General features: G+C 41.8%; 2 protein-coding genes and 2 long non-coding RNA genes across 4 annotated transcripts; 2 read left to right on the forward strand and 2 right to left on the reverse strand.

Annotated features, from left to right (window-relative positions):
* The first annotated feature begins 141 nt into the window (after window positions 1-141).
* On the forward strand, window positions 142-519 carry LOC120320680. Its single transcript, XM_039371055.2, has one exon. The coding sequence runs from the start codon at window positions 310-312 to the stop codon at window positions 478-480; it is 171 nt and encodes a 56-aa protein (XP_039226989.1). The 5' UTR covers window positions 142-309; the 3' UTR covers window positions 481-519.
* Window positions 520-3,127: 2,608 nt separating this feature from the next.
* Window positions 3,128-4,005, reverse strand: LOC120320691. Its single transcript, XR_005560215.1, has 2 exons — window positions 3,742-4,005; window positions 3,128-3,468 (listed from the first exon to the last, which is right to left on the reverse strand). It is a non-coding gene; the product is annotated as an uncharacterized LOC120320691 (long non-coding RNA).
* Window positions 4,006-6,878: 2,873 nt separating this feature from the next.
* On the forward strand, window positions 6,879-7,802 carry LOC120320783. The gene is made up of 2 exons (XR_005560336.2): window positions 6,879-7,655; window positions 7,713-7,802. It is a non-coding gene; the product is annotated as an uncharacterized LOC120320783 (long non-coding RNA).
* A 2,398-nt stretch (window positions 7,803-10,200) lies between these two features.
* On the reverse strand, window positions 10,201-14,277 carry LOC6527439 (tetratricopeptide repeat protein 30 homolog). The gene is made up of 5 exons (XM_002088495.3): window positions 12,773-14,277; window positions 12,537-12,715; window positions 11,458-12,459; window positions 11,114-11,324; window positions 10,201-10,792 (listed from the first exon to the last, which is right to left on the reverse strand). The coding sequence occupies exons 1-5, from the start codon at window positions 12,830-12,832 to the stop codon at window positions 10,277-10,279; spliced, it is 1,968 nt and encodes a 655-aa protein (XP_002088531.2). The 5' UTR covers window positions 12,833-14,277; the 3' UTR covers window positions 10,201-10,276.
* Between the last annotated feature and the right edge of the window lie 423 nt (window positions 14,278-14,700).

The following is a 14,700-nucleotide window of genomic DNA, read 5'->3' on the forward strand; positions in this document are numbered from 1 at the left end:
TATGTGATTGTTTTCGCTTCTTTTCGCAGATGTGTACATACTCGTATTCCATCACGGAAACGTGCAGCGGCATCGGAATCGGAAATGGGGCACGGACACTCGCAATTACACGGGCACTTCGCCCTTGTCTGTCGACGTATTAACTTGGTCCGTGCAATTTCTGATCCAGCAACTTGCAATTGCATTTGCATTTGCATCTGCAGCTGCTGGTGCTGATGAGCTTATGTCATCCGCATTTGGTTCGCCGATTCGACAAGCTTGCAATGTGCCTTGGTGCCCGAGTTGTGAGTCTCTATTCCAGTCGGTAGAATGATTCCATCGCTGTGTTCTTCCGTGTCTTGGCTTGTGGTGCTGCTAATCCTGATGGAACTGGTGGAGGTGTGGTCCACCTGCTGCACCTGCCCATCTGCACGATGCAACATTCCCCAGTGGCCGTGCTGCAACAAGAACACCAAGTGGTTTAACTTTATGCTTGGCTAAAAATGGGGCTAATAAAGTGGAAGTGGGGGTGCTTATGAAGTCAAGTGTATAATCATTTTGGGTGACAAAAGCTGATATCAAAACTTTTCGCTTAGAGGTGTTTTTGCCTGATTAATATACATATATATATATATTTTAGGGAGCCTAAATAAGTAAATACCTATTATATCTAAGTTTGTCTTAAAATTTTCCATGCCGCATAGCATTTTGCTACACTTTTAAGGCCATTAAGCAGCATAATTTATTTATTTTCAATTAAATCAGTGCAGATTCGCCGCCTCCTCTTGCCGAATTTTGCGCTTATGGAAGAGCTTTTATTTTTGGTCAGTTTGGCGCAACAATTATGTGAACCCACGAACTTTTAGCCCTGGTTTTCCCAACGCCCACCCCCCGCCCACATTTTCCCAACTTGACTGCTCGACAACGTCAAATGATTTATTCAATTTGTGCTATGAAGCGTAAACTTTTTGTTTGCTCGCTGGCTGCGGAAGTTCACTGTGTGAATCAATCGCGGGAGTTGAGCACCCACTTTTCCCCCCTCGAGAGCTGCTCTTTAAATAGTTTTTCCACATGCCAATATGGGTGATATGAATACATAGCCCGGTCCAGAAGGTCAAACGGGATTTGAATATTAAACTTGATTTTGTGCATTGCAGTGGTTAATGCAGTTTGAAAGGATGGATATTTTACCCTTGTCACGGCCTTTTTATCATAATTACAAGTATCGTGTTGTTCTGCCAGATAAAGTGTTCAATATTATTGGAGTTTGCAGCTTAATTTCTTTCTTTATGACTGCTGTTTTGGTTTACCACTGCCTCTGGTATCTTTTGTTTTACGACAGTTGGGCGAAAAAAGTTTTCTTTTTACAGCGATAATTAAGTTAATTACTTTTGCGGAACTTGGACACGGGTGTTTATGGAATGCCAGCCTGCAGACTCATAATTAATAAGCATTTAGTTGGCCACACCTCGAGCAGCTCTCCTCAATGATGTTGTCAAAAAGCGTGAGCTGTTAAAAAGTATATTTCATATTTGATTTTTATGATGCACTTCGCACGCCCCCCAATTGAAGGGCGAACGTGCCTGCCACTCGATGATTTCACCAGCCTTCCAGAAAAGCGCTCCACGAAGAGAACTGCGGCTGCTCGAGAAGAGAAAACTCCGTCGAAGGGCGAAAAGTGAAACCATAATTGGTGGGCAGTCTGGAATAACTTGGCTTATGGATGAGGGCTCTTATTGGGATCGACCGAGCTAATTTGATGACCAGATAAGTCAGGCAGATGATGATGATACGGATTACAAATTGTGAGGATAACACTTACGTATGTAAGTGTTTTAAGAAAGTTTTAAGAAAGCCCAGATACATTAGAAAATATAACAAATTACACTTCCATATTAAAGGGGGGAAAAATATAGTAACAATGCAGTAACTGTGGCCAGTGAAAGTTAAGCAAATAAATCAATAAATGGGTATTTTAATAGGTATAATCAAATAAAATGTTTGAAATGATTGTTTTATTTGCATTTTTATTTTTTATTCTCTTGATTTATATTATTGTGTGTTATATGAAAGCATGTTTATGAAAGGCGTCTTCATTGTATTTGCAAGATTGGCGAAGCTCGTTTGAAAACATTTTACATTCGCTGTCTGTCAAAGTATCGCAGAATGTATTGCTCATATAAATTTCATTTATGCCAGTTAAATTAATTACTGTCAACACATGCGAGGCGGCAGCTCCACCACCAGTGCCATGAAAATGGCCAAGAAGAGGAGCCGCAGCCGGAGCAAAAACAATTGCCAATCAGGCACAGAAACTAAAGCAGGCCAGGCGTCCGACCAAAAGTCCAAAAAACAACGCACAAAACTTGCTGCGCGAGTTGAGCGTGTTGCGAACATAAACACAAAGTCATAAAGTTTTTACACAAAAACATTTAATTTTATTGCATTTTTGGGCAGCAGCCAGACCCCAGACCCCCAATCCGAAACCGAAACCGAAACCAGACGACGTCGTGAACAATGCACCACCCAAAGGCAGTGGGTGTCGGTGGGTGGTGGGTGGTGGGTGGTGTTAGGTTTTAGGTGGTTGGGTGGGTCTGCTCCAATGGGTGGGCATGGTCTGCTGGCCAGGCCAACTTAATTTGCCGCAAATCGAGCAAAACTGCAGCCAACAGAAGCGAACCGAACATCGCACAAAATTTTCGCCAGGACAGGCATGTTATTTTAAAAACTTTAGAGAAATTCGGGCTAAAGAAAAATAAACGAAATAACACGTTTAGAAAAAGGCTTTGATTATGCAGCTACAGCTTATAAAAAAAAAGAAAGAACTCGCGGATAATATCGGCTTTATATGCAAATTTAATTTAGTTTAATGGATGGTGAAAAAGATGTTTAAATAGCATTCCATTTTAATCAAATCCATTTGCATAATATGCTTTAGAGCATTACAACCATTTTATTTAGAAAAATGCAGAAACTGTATTTAATTTATTTCTTGGCAGATATTCATTTAAAGCATATAATGTACAGTATATTCTAACCCCAATGATTTATCTCACAATGAAAAAGGAACTAAATAATATGATTGCCTACTTTTAGTCACCTTTGTAAATATAGACTTTTAGTGTAAAGACTTTTGTAATAATGGTTAAATAAGTATTTATTACCATTTCTTGCTCCTTTTTCAAAGTTTTCCTATTTCAGTTGCTAATATTTCTCTGAGAAAAAGCTAACTATTAAATTTTGAGTGACTACACAAAACATTTTCTGCTTAGCAGCGGGGAATCAAAAATGGCATTTGCAGTTGCAGTCTGGATGGATGTGGCCAACATCTTCTTCTCCGTCGAATGGTTCCCACAAGACTCGTGTGGCAGGCACGGTTGACGTCAGCAGCATTCGTGGAACACCCGCCCATAAGCTCATAAACACCATGCCAACATGCCTACATGCATCTGCAGTTGTTTAGACAACTTCTTGTCTTGCAACTCGCAGCTGAAACGAGAAACCGAAAATCAGCGTGAAAAATGGCACAAGCAGAGTTCTTCTGTATTTCGAATTCTGTATTCCGTCTGGAGGTTTTTGGATTTTTTTTCGCTCATTTACACAAACGTCCTCGTCCAAAAACCATCTCATTTTTGGCATGTGCCTAAAGTGCAGCATTAAAATAAGAATTATGCGGCAGACGGCGAGCTGCAAATCGCAAAATGCAAAATGCATAATGCAAAATGCGAAATGCAGCGAGAAAAGAGAGAAATAAAAACGTACAGCGTGCGTATACGTAATGTGCATTAACATCAACAAGTGCGGAGGAAAAATCGCGCGTAGATTTGTGGGTCTTTGTGGGCGAAAAAAGTAGGGTGTTTGGCAAATGTGGTTCCGCTGCAAATGGGATGTGTGCCAGCTACGAATTTCTGGCCGATGCTATTTCGAAATGATTTTCAATCACGGGTCTTCGAGAGCCGCAAAAAGTTTGAATCGTCCATGATTATGCCAATGATAATCGCGACGTTGATTGCCGACCAACGTGGCGCAATTGGCGGCGTTCTATGTTTGGTTAAAACTCACGTATGGATCAAATATATGTGCAATTTAGCATGCATTTTAAAATACTGAACCTTGAAATATGTATATATAAGTGATTACGAAAGTGAAATTCAAATTAGAGTTCATTGATTGTTTTTGTCATAGTTAACATGGCAAACATCCTTCTTATTTTCATCTTCCTACCAAGCTTACCTCACTGAGCGAGGTCCTTCAATATCCCCACCATATGTTGCTTATTATTTTCGCAGCCGAACAGCTCCCCTCCTCATGGCAACTGTCAGTGTCAGTGCTGGATGAACAACAATGAAGACATTTACATATGGCGAGGGGGAGGGCGAGGGGTGTCCTTTTTCTTTTAAAACCGTAGCATCATAGCATCCAGCCACCCCCAATGCGGCAATTCAAGGGCAACCTAAACATACCAATTTACGTTGGCCGGGAGTATAGAGATTTGGACTGCGATAAAAGCATCCAGGACCCCGCGACCTCTGACCGCCGCTCCCCGGGCCACGCCCCCTGGTCAGGACTCAAGGCTCAAGACTCCTGGTCCATGCCCCATGGCATACTCGTATGTCTGGGATGCTCATTAAGGACGCACAGCGTGGCGTGGCTAATGTGACAACATCGTGGGGCAATGGCAATTCCTGCCCGGATGGGGGGTAGACGGCCCCGCGGGGATTTTCATTTGACTTTGCAGCCAGTGGTTATTCTTACCCCGTATTCATCACGGAAAGGATGTCTATTCTTTTTTAGGGGATGGCAAAAAAAATGTATTTTTACTGGAAAAAAAAACTTACGACTAATACATAAAATACGCTTTTTCTAATTTACTATCAAAATTAAAGTATAACAAATAGTTGAATGTCTTTTAAAATAGATTTACATATTTTTTGTACAAATTATTCAATTTTTTCACTAGTCTGAACTTCTATAACAACAGGTATCTTTCAGTCGCAAAACCTCGCCTAAATCCATCTTCTGTCCTTTTCCCACTGCTGTTATTTATTTTAAAAAGGAGCTGGCTTGCCAAAGGTTGGGGGATAACAAACTGGTGGTTACAATGGAAAAGGAGTCAGGAGGCTCGTTTCGTCCTTTCAACTTTTATTCTTTTCCCGTCGCTTTTATTGTTTTGTTTCCACTGCGATAGTCAGAGTTGTTGCTGCTGCTGTTTTGGGTAATTCAATTTACTGCCACAATTTTCATTTGTGCAAATTTCAAATGACTCGGGGATACAGTATATACTTATGTATGTATGTATATATCGCATGTAAATGGCAGCGTCCAGTTCTTGGGCCTTCGCCTGGGAAGCATTTCATGCACAATTTGTTGGGTCTTTTATTTTTATTTCGTCGCTTCGTGAAAAATTTGCCTTGAAGCTGACTGCCTGAGTTTCTTCAGTTTCCCCCTTGGAAACTCAAATTGTGTGTGACTTTTGGGTAAAGCCAATTTTGTTTAGGTAGCTTGGAGGTTTTTCGATTCCATTCTTATCAATTTCTTAGAAATTAAAGAACGTATTTTATTTTTCCGATGCGTAAGCTTACCTTACTCACAAATCTTAATCTGCGTTTTTAGAGCTAATCAGCAAATGTTAAATTCAATCTAAGAGAAGTTGAGGATGTGAAATGATTTCAAGTTCAAGAGAAACTTATCAATGATGCTCTCTTTAGCAGACACCTCTCTTTCGCTGCAATTGGTATTTACTCTTCAAGTTAGCAGATAATGTTATGCTTATGAAATGTTAGGCAATAAGAAGATTAAATAGTGGCATTTTTATTGTGATTCTATTCCTTTATTTTTTTTTATATTTTACTAACATCTAGATGTCAGAGATTTCATGTGCAGCCAGCGTGCTGATTAAATTGGCTGATATGATCTGGATCTATTTATATAAAGCAGGTAATTATAGTAAGGTGATAAGAGCTATTTTTAAATTGTTGTATGAGCATCCGTTTTTTGCAGTATTTACATGATAATAATACTACATTCAAAATCACATTTTTTGTCAGCCATAAATAACATATTATTTATTTGATGTTGAGCCTGAGCTCAATGACTTCTTTTTAATCTCTTTATCTTAGGGACAATATATTCGTTGACAGTTCTCTTAAGGGAGAACTACCCCAGTACTCTTACACCCTTCACAGGCCATGTTAAAACCGGGTCCAACGTACTGTTAAGGTTATTGGCCGCTGCTAAGGAGTCTGCCCCAGCTCCAGGTCTTCATTGTCCTGGAAGCTCAGCAGTTCGGGCAAATGGCGCAGAAAATTTTAATACTCCCCAGGGAAACTTTCTGGGCTTTAGCTGTCTGGACAGTTTCTTCAAGAAACGTGTTGAAGCAAATATTTGCTGCTGCCAGCGATTGAAGGAAGCCAACAATCCTTGAATGACATTGTTGCATCAATCATGAGTGGAAGATACATGTCAATATTGACCCTTCTTTGCCTTTTGGCAAAGCTATTGATTAATGAGAACACCAATGACAAAATGTTGGTCTGAAAAGTTTCAAAATTAACTAAAATAAATGGTTTCCAGATTGCATTTCATGGCCAGGACCATGGCGTTGAATCATTAATAGTGTTTGCAGTTTAATTCCTAGACGACAGTTTTTATTGCCTTCGTGTAAATACGAATAAATGGCCAACTCAGCTCTTTTGGCATCCATTCAAGATGGCCAGCAATTATTTGATATTTGATTTCGCCTCTCCTTTCGACTCGCCCCTTTTGATTCTCTTTCGCTTTTGTCTACGCTGCGTATACGTAATGGATGTAACAACATTTTAGTAGAAACCCCAAACACGCCTTGACAATTTCCTCTTTCAATTCAGTCGAATTTCCAACAATTTTTCATTGCCATATGTATCTGTGTGTGAGAAAGTACTCGTGCCGTTTCAAAAGCGTTATTTGTTGCTCTGACCGTAGCGAAAAGTGATTTACTATTTCTATTCGCCGCTGTCTGAGTTTCTGTTGCTATTCTGTCGATAAAAGCAATCAAAGCTTGATTTATTGTGCTTAGTAGTTCTTGACAGCCGCGGGTAAAAATTTTGTGTGAGTTTGTCGACAGGACAGAAAGGATGGCCTGAAAGGTTTCATCAAAACGATGAAGGAATCGTGTGTAGTAAGGGTTTGCGATATTGCTGATTGCTCACCACCATTTGCAATGAATGCTGTACCTACCTATTACCTAATGACTGATAAACACTTGTTTGTGTTTTATTTAACATGTTTTCCAACAACATTTAAATGAAATAACAGAGCTTAAATATTTTGTGGTTGGACGTTAGTTCGCTCAATCGCTTGGCAGAGACCGGAAAAGCAAAATATTTGATTTCCTCTTGAAAATGCCGACGTTCCTTCCCTTCCCAGCTTTTTCCCATTTCATATTGTTTGGATTTCCAACTGCCGCCTGAGTTATTTCCTCGCTCACAGTTAACCGGTCACAAACGCACACACACACACACACACACACACACTTTCACACTGACACATCGACATGCAACAATTGCCCCGCCAAATGCCGCCGGTCAACAAAAACAACAAGAATCACAACAGGAGCAGCCATAAAGCCTTATTGATTTTTGACTTGAATGCGGTTTATAAAATGGATTTATACCCTTTCAACGGGTATTTTAAACTTTGTAAGCTACCTACAGCTAGTCATAATATATTAGATTATATCTTTATAATTTTTACAGATGGACTTAAGTAAACGCCTATATAGAGAGTCTGTTATATAAAAATATTGAGTTGTGTTAAATTTATTTGGATAAACATCGAAAATTTAAGAACTGTAATTTTGAACTCAACCCTTTTTTTTCAGATTTTATAAACTACATACTTATATAATATAGTATTGTATAATATATTTAAGAGTATGTTTGTATCGACTAGAAACAGTTAGCTTTGCTTTTTTTACCCAACACAATGGCAGCGACAGGATCAGACAACCGAGTTGGTGGCTGCATTGAAGCTGTTTGCGAGGACATTTAGAAAAATGCATATTTATGTGCTTGTGGCTCTCCGTGTTTGCTGCTTTAAATGGCCTGGAAAATCTGTTTGAGTGAGTGGCAGGCGCAATTTAGTTAAAGTTGCCAAAACTTGACTTTTGCTTGGCCCTCGAGGGGCGAACTGCTAGAAAGGCGTTCATATTAACAATCGACATACCGCTTGATGGGTTAAGTGGAAAATCGGGGGCACCAGAGTGTTAAGGCTGTTGAAATGCACAATTTACTGGAGACAGACTGAAATGGAATTGGGCAGAAACAGAAGGAGCGTAAAGGACGAACGGATCAGGAGGCAAGAGGCTCTAACAAAAGGCGGCTAACAAGCAGACATGATAAAGTAAAAGAAAATGAGAAACTCTCGACGGCGTCACAGAAAAAGTAAGTGAGCTAAAAAAGGTTAACCCACGTTTTGTGTACTCTTTGGGAATTCAATTATATTTAAGAAATACGAAATAAGAAGCACGAAGCAAATAATTACATTTTATAAATAGAATAGAATAGAATAAATAGAATAGCCACATTGTCATATTATCTAATAAAACTTTTCAGCTGGTTTCGATATTTAAACTAATAGGCAAAAAAAAAACGGTAATTCCATTTATAAATGCGAAAACGTTGCATAGATGCATAAAAATAAATTGGTTTTATGTTTTGCTAATTTTCTAATTTTTTCATTGGTTTTCCCGTCTATTCTTTGGATTACCTCCTACCTATGGATACCAGCCAAAGTATATCTGCCGCTTAGATCTAAGTGCTCCACTTTCCGTCAGGGTATAACGAAATTCCAGCCCAAAAGGTGTTGCTATATTCGCTTAGAGACCGATGCAGGCGCCATTCCATGTCCTCAAGATTTCGTGAGGGCGAGTCGCTCAGTCTGTTTGTGTTAATGACAAGTGTTTCCATGTTCTATACGTATGTTCCTCCTCTTTTTTCGTATGCGTCGCGTAATGACAAGGAGGATGTCGATGGGTATAATGACAACATCAATGCTGATGGTGATGGGGATGCGAATGGGGCTTGAAATGGGGATGGGTAATGGGGATGATGACAGAGTGAATATGTGGAGAGGGCATGGGCATGCCACAGCACCCAGAAAAAGCAGCTTAAAGTGCTTGCTAGCGATTTTTGTCGCAATTTTAATACCTCATTTTGGAACAGAGTGCATGGAGTTCAGAAAATAAGAGAAAAAAGTACTTAAAATAACTGGTAAAGTAACAAAACAAGCATGTTTGCTAGGAAATTTAAAAAATGTATCTGACACTAATGGTATAGAATTATTGGTTAAAAAAGTTTAGTAATTAGATCTTATCTTATATGTTTCGGCACTTTCTGACCATATTACTTCTATATTTTTAAACCATAAACGTTTACTAAAACAAAGATTGAATATTTTATGTGTAATCCATTGCTGATTCCCTTTTCAAAAAAATGTCTCTATTGATTTCCGTTTTTCCTAATGGTACTGGCTGTCGAGGAATCGGCTTCAGGTAGGCAATTTCATTTCTACAAGTTCCGTACCAAGTATTTGTTAGTCGGGTGCTCATGCTCGACTTTTTTGTGCCATTGATGAGGATGAGGATGAGGATGATGATGATGTCAACATTCGATGAGGCTGTCAATGCGGAATCGAGCTGCGACATAAACACGTTGTCAAATCGAACGCGTGAGTGCTCACGTGCTCGCCGAGCAGAACGCTTATGGGGTTGGGAAAAAGTAGATAAATGGGCAGGCAATTCACCCCGGTTAGCACGTGCTGTTCGGGGTCTTTGTCAATAGATTGGCATACAATCCACTTCCTGGTTGCGCCTACCTGCCTGATGAAAGTCTGCCATTATTGTGATTTATGACAGATTTTTGTTTATCCACTTTTTTGTGTAATTTATATTTATTATCCACCTTATTTTGCCTACTCACATCGGCCAGAGTCCTTGATGGAATTACCAACTGTCACAGAGCCAGGACAGGTTAATCCCTAAGGTTACATCTTATTTTTCTGCAGGTACTTCAGGTATCTCATTTTTTCCTTATCACACTTAAATAAAAATGTTCAAGTGGTACAGGAAAATGCGATGATATCTTAAAAGTACATAAATGTTGTGAAGAGCAGAGACGAAAGTTAAATAATATTAAATAAAATATACCGAACACTAAATTACTCTAAATAAACACTTGTTACATCTTTTTCATATTTATTTCTTATAAGTTATACTAAGTTTCTTTTCCACGTTTGCATTTACTAAACAGTGAAGCAGAATCTAATAGTTATCGTATTCGCTCAGCCTAATCAACAGATACCTCAACTTCCTGGCCTCCAGTCCAATGGTGAGCGGCTCCTCCGGCACCTGTTCGGTGGCGGAAAATATGTTGGCCGGCGTAAAGAGGCCGTAGGCCTCGCAAAAGCGCAGAAAGTTGAGGACCTCCTGCACGGTGGCATAGGGCAGGATGATGTTCTGCTTGGCCATGCCGGTGAGAAGCCCCAGGACACATCGCTTCACATGCAGCCAGGTGTCGGCATACAGACGGTTCCCAGACCCACCCTCCAGGGCGTGGGCGATGCGGGAGAGGCCGAACTCATAGTTGGATTTGGCGCAGTACAGTGTGCCCACCACCAGATTGACAATGCACAGGTGGTGGTACTGCTTGCCCAGGTTGCCCTTCATCTCCTCGGCCTTTTCCACTTTACGCATCAGCTCCTCGGCCTCCTCGTTCTGGAATGTCATGATGTAGGCGACGCACAGGTTGGCCAGCACCGCAGCGGGGACGGACATGATCTGGTTGACATGAGGGATTGCAGATTAAAATTGGGTGCTACCTGATATGGTGTAGTCGGGTGTACCGACTGTTGGATACCCGCTACTCTTGTGAATGGCATTCTGCTCGTTACTGAGTTTTTAAGATGGTAGAATTCAATACTTCGACAGAATAATATTACTAGCAACATTAAGTGTCCGTATAATTATACGGACAACTCGGACACTCGTATAAATATTTCCCTTACTATGTTTCAAACACCTGTTGGTGGCATTCACTTTGAGTACCGGGCCTTCAAATAGCAAATATCTGTGTGAATAGCTAAAATGTTTTAATCTCACATCATCTGAGTGCTGGCGCACGATGGGTTCATAAAAGGCAGCCGCCTCGTTGTACTTATCTCCCTGCATGAAGAGCACATGTCCTGCATTCAGTCGCCAAATGGAGTTCTCAGAACAGAACTCGGCACTTGCATGGAATTCCCTTTCAGCTCCGACAAAGTCATCATCCCGCCAGGAGATCCAGGCTCGAGCCATCACCACAGGCAAGTAACTACGTTTAAAAAAGCGTTAGAACATAAAATTAAATACTATTGCATGGAATATATACAAATCCCGACGGATGCCACACTTAATGAAATGTAAATAAATGCTAGTAAATAAATAGGACGTTAAGGTTAACTCACAGTTCCAGTGCCTGCTCGTAGTCCTTGAGGGCATCCCTGAGTGCCTGTTGCTCATTGGTGGCCCTGACCTCCTGGACTTTTGCGGCCAAGCTGCGCAGCTTGCCTGCTAGACTGGAGGCCAGAGTGCCCAGCTTCTTCTCGGCCAACTCGGCACTGGTTTGTGCGGTTATTAGGGAGTCCAATAACTCGTACAGATATTGCGAAAGATACTTGTAGGTGAGGTCCGTGTGCTCCGCCAGGATATCCGCAGCAGTTTCGTAAAGTTCGTGCTTGCAGCAGATGAGCAGGATGTTGGCGAAGGTCTCCTTCGGGCAGGAGGGAGCACCCAGCTCCAGGAGGAATGCCAGCTTCCTCAGACCCGCCACAGGTCCTTGGACATCGGTTAAGGCCATGTTGTGCAATGTGACGGGATCTAGTTCGCTCTCGGCTCGAGGCGGAAGGTCCAGGAGGGCGTCCCTGGCTGCTTCTTCATTGCCGTCTTGAAATTCGATGGCTGCCTTGAGATTAAGTGCCTGAGTAATGCCCGAAATGGCCATGGTGATGGGATTGCCCACGCTCCTGGCACCGCCATCGGCTAAATCCACCTGGGCACCTATTCCCAGCTCCGGATGATTGCGCATTCCCCTCTCCACAATCTCGGATGTGTAGTCCAGTGCCTGAGCTCTCTGTTTTTTCTGAAAATGCGCCAGCGCCACATTGTAGGCCACCAAAGGGTTAAAGCCACCCACTTGGAGGGCCGCCTGAAAGCGTTGCACCGCCGCCTCGTGCTGATCCGCCTGGAAGAGCAGACATCCCTCATCGTTGAGGGTTTCTGCAGTGCCACCTGCCCGCTGATTTAGCAGGCTCTGTGCTCCCGCGAAGTCCTCGCTGGAGTAGAGGATCGCACTCTGCAGCTGGAGACACTGCTCCCGGAGCTCATCCGCCTGGTCACCCATTTGTTTGAGCACACGCAGAGCGTCGGCAAAGATGCCAGCCTGATAGAGTGACTGCGCATAGTAGAATCTGAAACGAACACATTTGCATTGAATTAGATCCTTCCCAATCATACTAGTAGACTACTGAATTATAGTATGTGGCACCTGTACTTGGCTTCCTTGGGCGCCAGCTGGCAGAGCTGCTCGTAGCAGGTGGCCGCCTCCTCGTACTTCTGGGCGTGGTAGTAGCAGTGTCCCAGGGTGGATAGACCCGCCCTCGTGTTGGCCGCCTCACCGAAACTGGTTATGCACTCGATCACATCCTCGTAGCGCTTGTCCTTGATCTGCAGCACTACGTCGTTCAGTGTTTGCATTTTAATTGTAATTATGTTACGGCTTACCAGATTATATATGGTCCTGGTCACATGTCCCTCACGCAGGATAATTCCCTGATGCAACATTTTCGCTGAGCGGTGCGTTGGTAAATGAAAAACACACTTAAAAGCCCTTTGTTATGGTCGCTCGTCGGTGTTTCCGTGGAGACCTTTATTTGTTTTTCCATCCAGTGTCATGGCAACGTTTTTCCTTTGGCAACCGGCAACAGTTGGTTGAAGTTAGGGTGGTTGAAACAGACAGCTTACTATTAAGTAAAGTCTTATATTTAATTATTTTTATACTATAATTTTGTTTTTTAAGAGTTTATCTTGTATGTATGTATATGATATGTTTAAGCAACCACATAAAGTTTAAGCAAGTACATAGAAAAGCAAACAATATTCATTCCCTGGCCAAAAACTCTGCGATAAAAACCAATTAAGATAGAGTCAAACGAGCGCAAGTGGCGCAACAAATCCATTTCAAATGTAAATGAGAAAATGTTCTAATTGAAAACTTTAGCATCTTGATGGCCAGCTCCTTCAGCAGCTTTCGCCAGCTTTCACCAGCCCGCTCCTTGAGTTTGCGATGGAAGACTTAAAGTGTTAACTGGAAGCTGCCAACCGGAGGCATTAATCCGTGCTGAAACCTTTCAGGCGGCGAGTTCAAGGAGCACTTTTAATTAGGTTTCCCAAGGAGCAACAGTATCCTTCGCCTGTGGAAATCCCACACTCACTACTAGTACTACCACTACTACAAAGCGAACGTGCGGAAATGCTAATTAGGTTCTGTGTCTGTCTGATAGCCGAGCCAACTGGGAGCGTGGAAAAGGCCAGTAGTCGAGCGCGAATGGAGGTTATGTGGTGACCAGGCTTTAGAAGTTTAGTAGAACCGGGTCAAGGTTGCTTGCCGTCATCCGTCTGGCTAAATGCGGCCAAAGGCGGCCACCAAATGTTGCACAACGGGTTTTGGCCCGCTCTCGTGCTCCAGCTCCAGCTCTTGGCGAAAATGGTTCAAAAACGCGACCATGAGACTCTGGGGCCAGCTGCGTCCCGTTTCATGGTGAACTGGAAATCTTGGCAGCGATACAGCAAATGCATTTGATGCCAGCTAAACGTTTTCCTCTCATGTCATCTCATCGCTGCTCGCATCTTTAGTTGGCAGCATCAAGTGCAACTGCATTTTCTTACAATGTCACCCGTCGCGCATTAGTTTTTCTCGATCCCGAGCCTAAGGCTAACCGCAGTTAGCCACAGCCACAGCGACAACGCGGCGTATGAGTAATGCAATTGATGCTGGCAATTACCAGATATCACACAAGCACTCGCTCCCAAGGTGCCAGCAGCAGGCTGAAGTTCAAGTTTTGTTTTCTGTTTTGTTGAATTATCGCAGGCCTAATTGCCCCAAGACTCCGGCCAGAACACGAGGCGAGGCATTTAGATAATGTCAGATGAAGTATCATTTCGAGTATCGTTTTCTTTTGAACTCCTCGCTGTATTGGGTGCTATAATTTTCCTTGATGTCCATAAAATTAAAATTCATCAACGGTTTGGCGACACGTTTTCAAGATAAAATTTATGAGACTATGTATATGATGTATATGGTGATATACTGCCGTTTAGATATTGATTGTGATGAGCTTTAAATAAAAGTTCTTTTTACTAAACCAATACATTTAGATATTTATTTTACTTGTATAAATATTATAATTTGATAATTAGTAAATCATCTATTTTAAATTCGATTATATAAATCATATCAATAGGTACCAATCTTATCAGTATTATGAATGATTTGAAAAAGGAAATTCTTAATCGGCATGGCCCATAGTGGCCATGATTTTTCGAGTGTATTTCCCGCCTCGACTTCCGAATTTGACATTACTTTCCTGCTGCTTTTATCGCATTCCCTGTCTTGTGCCGAGCACTCCCGACTTGTTTATGGCTGAAATTTT

The sequence above is a fragment of the Drosophila yakuba genome, chromosome 2L, assembly GCF_016746365.2.
Source record: "Drosophila yakuba strain Tai18E2 chromosome 2L, Prin_Dyak_Tai18E2_2.1, whole genome shotgun sequence".
NCBI lineage: Eukaryota > Metazoa > Arthropoda > Insecta > Diptera > Drosophilidae > Drosophila > Drosophila yakuba.

Bases quoted from the DNA above. Each gene is read 5' to 3' on its own strand.
- LOC120320680 (XM_039371055.2), top strand. From the start codon at position 310: ATGATTCCATCGCTGTGTTCTTCCGTGTCTTGGCTTGTGGTGCTGCTA.
- LOC6527439 (XM_002088495.3), bottom strand. From the start codon at position 12,832: ATGTTGCATCAGGGAATTATCCTGCGTGAGGGACATGTGACCAGGACC. The intron at 12,716-12,772 runs GTAAGCCGTAAC...GTAGTGCTGCAG, and splicing joins CCAGGACCATATATAATCTG to ATCAAGGACAAGCGCTACGA. The intron at 11,325-11,457 runs GTGAGTTAACCT...TTTTAAACGTAG, and splicing joins TACGAGCAGGCACTGGAACT to TTACTTGCCTGTGGTGATGG.